Source organism: Lupinus angustifolius, unplaced genomic scaffold (assembly GCF_001865875.1).
Source record: "Lupinus angustifolius cultivar Tanjil unplaced genomic scaffold, LupAngTanjil_v1.0 Scaffold_410_7, whole genome shotgun sequence".
Lineage (NCBI taxonomy): Eukaryota > Viridiplantae > Streptophyta > Magnoliopsida > Fabales > Fabaceae > Lupinus > Lupinus angustifolius.
The window spans coordinates 1-6,209 of NW_017727821.1; the positions used below are offsets into that span (position 1 = coordinate 1).

The window sequence follows — 6,209 nt, forward strand, 5'->3', positions numbered from 1 at the left end:
AATAAAATGTTTAGGAGCATGAGCCATCCATCCAAGGATTGGATGCTTTTGAGTTCCAAATGAGAGTACAAAATTGATTTTTGCATCTCATTTTCCTTCTCCTCTTGAATTCTAAACTAAAAAGTACAAAACTTACTTGAAATTAAAAGCTCTAAACTGAAAAATGAAGAAAGAACTTCAGAGAGAGGTTTCTAGTGAGAGATTTCTTTCTTTCAAGTATTTTTGATCTATTTTGGTATATCTTGCTGAATGAAATGGTCTCTATTTATAGGCCTCAATGCTGGATTCTTTCTTTCAAATGTTTTTGATATATTTTGGCATATGTTGCTCGAATGAAATGGTCTCTATTTATAGGCCTCAATGCTGGATCGATGAGCTGTTTGGCTGGACCGCTACGCAGCTGACCAAACCCTTCAGCATGGGTTTTGTCCCTTGCTCAAGTAGCTTAGTCACCTCCTTGTGCTTGACTCATTAAAGCTAGTTGTGGGCTATCAAACCAGCTATTGTGAGCTACTTCTGAAAAGCCTATGGTGGGATACTTGAGGTGAGGTAATGGATGACTTCATGGTTTGCTTGATGGTTAAGTCAAGTCTGATGCACACCGCCCAACGCACCTGCTTCACCGATAAGCTACTTGTTCAACAACATCTGACCGTGTTGACTGGGACATGGCCTAGTGTTTGCTGATCTGGTCAGGAGTCTGGTTCTCCGCTGAGCTGCTTGTTCAACAGATTGGGCTTGTGCCAAGCTCGTGTCTGACCGTGTCAAGCTAAATTTCTGACCGTGCCAGGTCTAGTCTGGTGCTAGGCTGAGCAGCTAAGCAGGTCCGCTCACCTACCTGGTTGAGCAGTTTGGTCCTAATCAGGCTGATGTCTAGGTCACGCTAGTGTCTAGGTCAGCTCAGCGGGCCTTGTTCCACGCTTAGCTTCCTGGTTAAGCACCTTGATTTTCTTGACTTTTTTGCTTTGTTGATCATGAGTCTTTTTTTATCTTTTCTTTATTTTAAATCCTGCAAAATACATAAAACGAAGATACACATACAAATATACAAGTTTGTGGTATTTTATACAAAAAGAATTGTTTTAAGTTGGTTTTTTTCCAATTATACTTAAGATAAGTGCCATAAAAGTTTATGAAATTTAGGTATGTTTGACACCTATCAAACCCCCCCCCAACATTGTTTGTCCACAAACAAAAGGTGAGAAATATTCGAAAATTAATTTGGCTAAAAATAATAATAATGATCAACATGATTTCAAATGTATATGCATGTCAAAAATAAATTTCAATTAGATTTGTCATGGTTTGTGAATTTAGACACATAATGCTTCAAACAAGAAATCAATGCTTTTGTTTATCAAAAATGTGTAACAATTTACCTAAGAAAATACTTTTCTAACCAAAAAGTGTTTCTTTGAACACAAGTTCAAAGTTAGAACTTTTGGAGGGTAAGTGTTTCACTCAAATTTTCAAGCATTTGTTTGTAGTAATTTGAACTTGTTTTTCATCTCACCTACTCTCTTAAATTGCATAATTAATCAAAGATCACTAAGGTCTTCTTTTTGGTTGTAATGAGGCTTGGTTTGGATAATGGTTTTTCTAGATTTTCAAAGCTATGATTAAAAAGAGAGCATTTTTGAAATTATTCTCAATGGAATATTTTACTCTTCTTTTCTTTACCATCATTTCTCCCAACCTCTTTAACTTTTTGAACCTTGGCTTCTTTTTTTCTCAATCTTTTTTGTTTCTTTTTTCATTTTTGATTGAAGATTGTATTTTTTCTTTTTCTTTTAAGAAGAAAAGTCCACCAATTCCCTCCCCCCCTAACTTGATTATTTCAAACTCTTTTTTAAAATTTTAATGCTCTCTTAGAACATTTTTCTCAATTTGATTTATGGGATAATTTTGAAAAAAATTTATTTCATTTGTTTTGCTCAAAGGGGCTTATCAAAGGATGTTCCTAATTTGGTTTGGACTTGTTGGCCTTAGGTTCAACTAATCAAAGAACATGCCTTGATCACTTCTTATCATTTTTATGCAATTAAGAGATTTAAAGATGAAGATTCGAACAAGTCTAATTAGACAAATCAAAAGTTGATTCTCACTCATGTGTTTGGCTCACTCCCTTAATTGGTTTGGATTCACACTTTTTAATACAAAAATATTTGCAAAGATCTTGTTACATAAAATTGAATTTTAAATTTGCAAAAATTTTCAAGTTATGACATTATGTGATTTTTTTTCACACAATTTTAGCATACATCTCATTTTGCTCAATCAAAGCTTAATTCAAAGTATGCTTAACATTTCTAATCATGTGATCATGCTTCAAAAATTTTGTTTTAGCCATTTTGTTTTCAGTTTTGAAATTTTTTTGAGTTTTTGAACAAACAAATTTATCATTTTTACACAATCTAGTCAAGAAAGAAATTTTTTTAAATTACATCAAGACTTGTCCCCATTATTAAATGAAGGCTTGTCTTCAAGCCTTAAAAAATTTTGGGATTTACTTGACATGATTTAAAAAATTTGTTTAGTTTTTCTAAAAATTAAAAATTAAAAATTAACATAAAAAAAAATTGATGACATAAATTTTTACCTCACACTGGATTGCATTCCAGTTAGCGCACTTTTAACGTTATTAGCTTGACGTCAGTCTTTGGACGAGGTTATTCTGATTCATCATTGATGATGGGGCCTGACTCATCACCCAAATAAGGTTTTAACCTCTGTCCGTTTACCACCCAAGTTAATTTTGTCTTGGGATCTTTCAACTCAATTGCTCCATATTCTTCTACTTCGTTGATGTCAAATGGTCCAGTCCATCTGGTCTTGAATTTTCCTGGAAGTCTTTTGAGCCTTGAGTTGAATAGAAGTACCTTTTGCCCTTGATAAAAAAATTATTTTTGATTCTGGAGTCATGGTACTTCTTTGTTTTCTCCTTATACAATCTTGAGGATTAATATGCTTGGAACCGCATTTCTTCTAATTGATGTAATTGATCCTTTCTTTTAATCTCTGCATCCTTTAAATGAAAGTTTAGAAATTTGAGAGCCCAATAGGCTTTATGCTCCAATTCAACTAGTAGATGACATGCTTGGCCATAAACAAGTTGATATGGAGTTTTGCCTATTGGTGATTTAAATGAAGTTCTATAGGCCCAGAGAGTATCATACAGTTTTTGTGACCAGTCTTTTCTTGAAGCAGAGACTGTTTTTTCGAAAAAAAATTTAATTCTCTATTTGATACTTCTACTTGGCCATTGGTTTTTGGGTGATAAGGTGATGCTACCTTGTTTTTAATATTATAAAATTCTAGGGTTCTTTTCAATTGGGAATTTATAAAATGAGATTCTCCATCACTTATCAGTACTCTTGGTGTGCCGAAATGAGTAAAAATGTTATTTTTCAAAAAATTTATCACAGTTTTTGCATCGGCTTTGTGTGTTGCTAATGCTTCCACCCAGTGGGAAACATAGTCAACAACCGCCAAGATATATTCATTTTAAAACGATGATGGGAAAGGTCCCATAAAGTCAATGCCCCAACAATAAAAAATTTCTATATCTATAATATTTTGTAAAGGCATTTCACTTTGTTTCCCAATTCCCCCAGACCTTTGGCATGCATCACACTTTTGGACATACAATTGGGAATCTTTATAAATAGTTGGCCAAAAGAATCCAGATTGGAGTACCTTTTCCGCGGTTCTGTTCCCACTGTAATGTCCCCCATAGGCCAAATTATGGCAGTGCCATAATATTTTCTGGGCCTCATTTTCATCAACACATCGTGTAATAATATTATCGGTTCCTTCTTTAAATAATTAAGGTTCACCCCAGACGTATTGATTCATTTTTTTGAGAAAAGTTTTCTTTTGCTGATAATTAAAGTGTTCAGGAATTATACTTGAGAGTTCATAATTTGCTATATAAGCAAACCATGGTCTTTTCTGAAGTTGAAATAGCTTTTCATCAGGGAATGTTTCCGCTATTTCTTGTTCTCTTAACACGACTTCTGTATTAACCAATCTTGACAAATGATCTGCCACTTGATTTTCCTTTCCACTCTTATCGCGGATTTCTAAATCAAATTCCTACAAAAGCAACACCCATCTAATTAATCGTGGCTTGGAATCGGGTTTCTTTAGAAGATATTTGATTGCGACATGATTAGTATAAACAATTGTATTTCCCCAAACCAAATAGCTTCTAAATTTTTCCAATGCAAATGCTATTGCTAGTAGTTCTTTTTCAGTTGTAGCATAATTTTTGTGTGTTTCATTTAGAACTTTGCTAGCATAGTGTATTGCATGAAATACTTGTTTCCTTCTTAGTCCTAGAAATGCACCAACTGCATAATCGCATGCATCACACATTAGTTCAAATGGGGATTTCCAGTTTGGTGCAGTAATGATAGGAGAACTTACCAAGCATAACTTTAATTGTTTGACTGCTTCTAAACATGATTTATCAAAATTAAAAACAGAATCATTTAAGAGTAAGATGTGTAAGGGCTTAGCTATTTTGGAGAAGTCCTTTGTAAGTATACGATAGAACCCAACATGTCCGAGAAAGCTTGTGATTCCTTTAACATGTATTGGAGGAGGCAGCTTCTCGATCACTTCTTCTTAGCTTTATCAACTTCTAATCCTTTAGTTGAAATTTTGTGCCCAAGTACAACTCCTTCAATGACCATGAAATGACATTTTTCCCAATTCAGAACCAAATTAGTCTGCTCGCATCTTGCCAAAATTGTCTCCAAATTTGTTAAGCAAGCTTCGAAAGAGTCTCCGAATACAGTAAAATCGTCCATGAAGACCTCGATGCATTTCTCCACCAAATCAACAAATATAGCCAACATGCATCTTTGAAAAGTTGTAGGAGCATTACATAGTCCAAATGGCATTTTTTGTATGCATAAACACCAAATAGACATGTAAATGCTGTCTTTTCTTGGTCCAATGGATCCACAACAATTTGATTGTATCCGGAATACCCATCCAGGAAACCGTAGAAGGCTTTTCCGGCTAATCTTTCCTACATTTCATCCATGAAGGGTAGAGGAAAATCGTGTTTTCTTGTGGCAGTGTTGAGTTTGTGGTAATCAATGCAAACTCTCTAACCAGTAACAGCTCTAGTCGGAATGAGTTCATTGTTTTCATTTCGGATCATCGTCATCCCTCCTTTTTTCGGCACCACTTGGACTAGACTTACCCATTTTCTATCTGAAATGGGGTAAATAATGCCAGCCTCTAACATTTTTACAATCTCTTTCCTTACTACATCCTTCAATGCTGGATTAAGTCTTCTTTGTTGTTGAGCACATGGTTTGTAATCATCTTCCATCATGATTTTATGCATGCAATATGATGGATTGATGCCTTTGAGATATTTTAAGGTACATCCTAGTGCTACTTGATGCTTTTTCAAGACTTGTATAAGTTTTTCCTCTTCTAATTTGGACATCTCACTATTAATGATAACTGGATTGTTGGTTTCACCATTTAAGAAAACATATTTCAAATGGGATGGCAATTCCTTCAGTTCCAGTTCTGATTCTTTTTCGGCTGGCCCACTTGGATTTTGGTGGAGAAATAATTCATCAGAAAAATGTCCGATGATTTCTTCTTCCACTCTATTTTCTTGTACCTCCGAGGATTTGTCAGGTTGAGGGTGTTATGCACAAATTTCTTAAATAACATCTAGTTGCAGACATTGCCCTTTATCCTTCGGATGATGCATTGCATGGTAAATGTCAAATTCCATTTCGTCGTCCGCAACTCGGACTAGTAATTTGCCATTTTCCATGTCGATCCCCTTTTTTGTTGTCTTCATAAAGGGTCTCCCTAAAATGAGTGGGATCTCCGCATCTTCAATTATGTCAATGATAGCAAAATCAACCGAGATCAAGAATCTGTCCACTTTGACCAGAAGACCCTCTGCAACTCCTTTAGGATATTTTATGGATCTATCTGTTAGTTGCAAGGACATCCTGGTAGGCTTTAATTGAATTCCTCCAATTCTTTTCATCATGGACAGTGGCATCAAGCTTACGCTGGCTCCAAGATCGACAAGAGCTTTGCCTACAGACACATTTCCAATAGTAACTAGAATGGTCATTAGTATGTAAAGAAATCGTAATGTTCATTAAAATAACTTGTACAAAGGCAAGAATAATTTGATGTACAATTATTTGATTAATGAAATA

The 6,209-nt window shown here is 34.9% G+C and overlaps 2 protein-coding genes across 2 annotated transcripts; both read right to left on the bottom strand.

The window, feature by feature from the left end:
- Positions 1 to 4,619: 4,619 nt before the first annotated feature.
- Positions 4,620 to 5,347, bottom strand: LOC109341218. The gene is made up of 2 exons (XM_019579069.1): positions 5,125 to 5,347; positions 4,620 to 5,038 (listed from the first exon to the last, which is right to left on the bottom strand). The coding sequence occupies exons 1-2, from the start codon at positions 5,345 to 5,347 to the stop codon at positions 4,620 to 4,622; spliced, it is 642 nt and encodes a 213-aa protein (XP_019434614.1).
- A 345-nt stretch (positions 5,348 to 5,692) lies between these two features.
- LOC109341219 lies at positions 5,693 to 6,121 on the bottom strand. Its single transcript, XM_019579071.1, has one exon. The coding sequence runs from the start codon at positions 6,119 to 6,121 to the stop codon at positions 5,693 to 5,695; it is 429 nt and encodes a 142-aa protein (XP_019434616.1).
- Between the last annotated feature and the right edge of the window lie 88 nt (positions 6,122 to 6,209).

What these genes read in the sequence shown, in the direction of transcription:
- LOC109341218 (XM_019579069.1), bottom strand. Translation starts at nt 5,347, where the DNA reads ATGGAAGATGATTACAAACCATGTGCTCAACAACAAAGAAGACTTAAT. An exon ending in TCCGACTAGAGCTGTTACTG is followed by an intron (nt 5,039 to 5,124) that starts GTTAGAGAGTTT and finishes GATGAAATGTAG; the next exon opens with GAAAGATTAGCCGGAAAAGC.
- LOC109341219 (XM_019579071.1), bottom strand. Translation starts at nt 6,121, where the DNA reads ATGACCATTCTAGTTACTATTGGAAATGTGTCTGTAGGCAAAGCTCTT.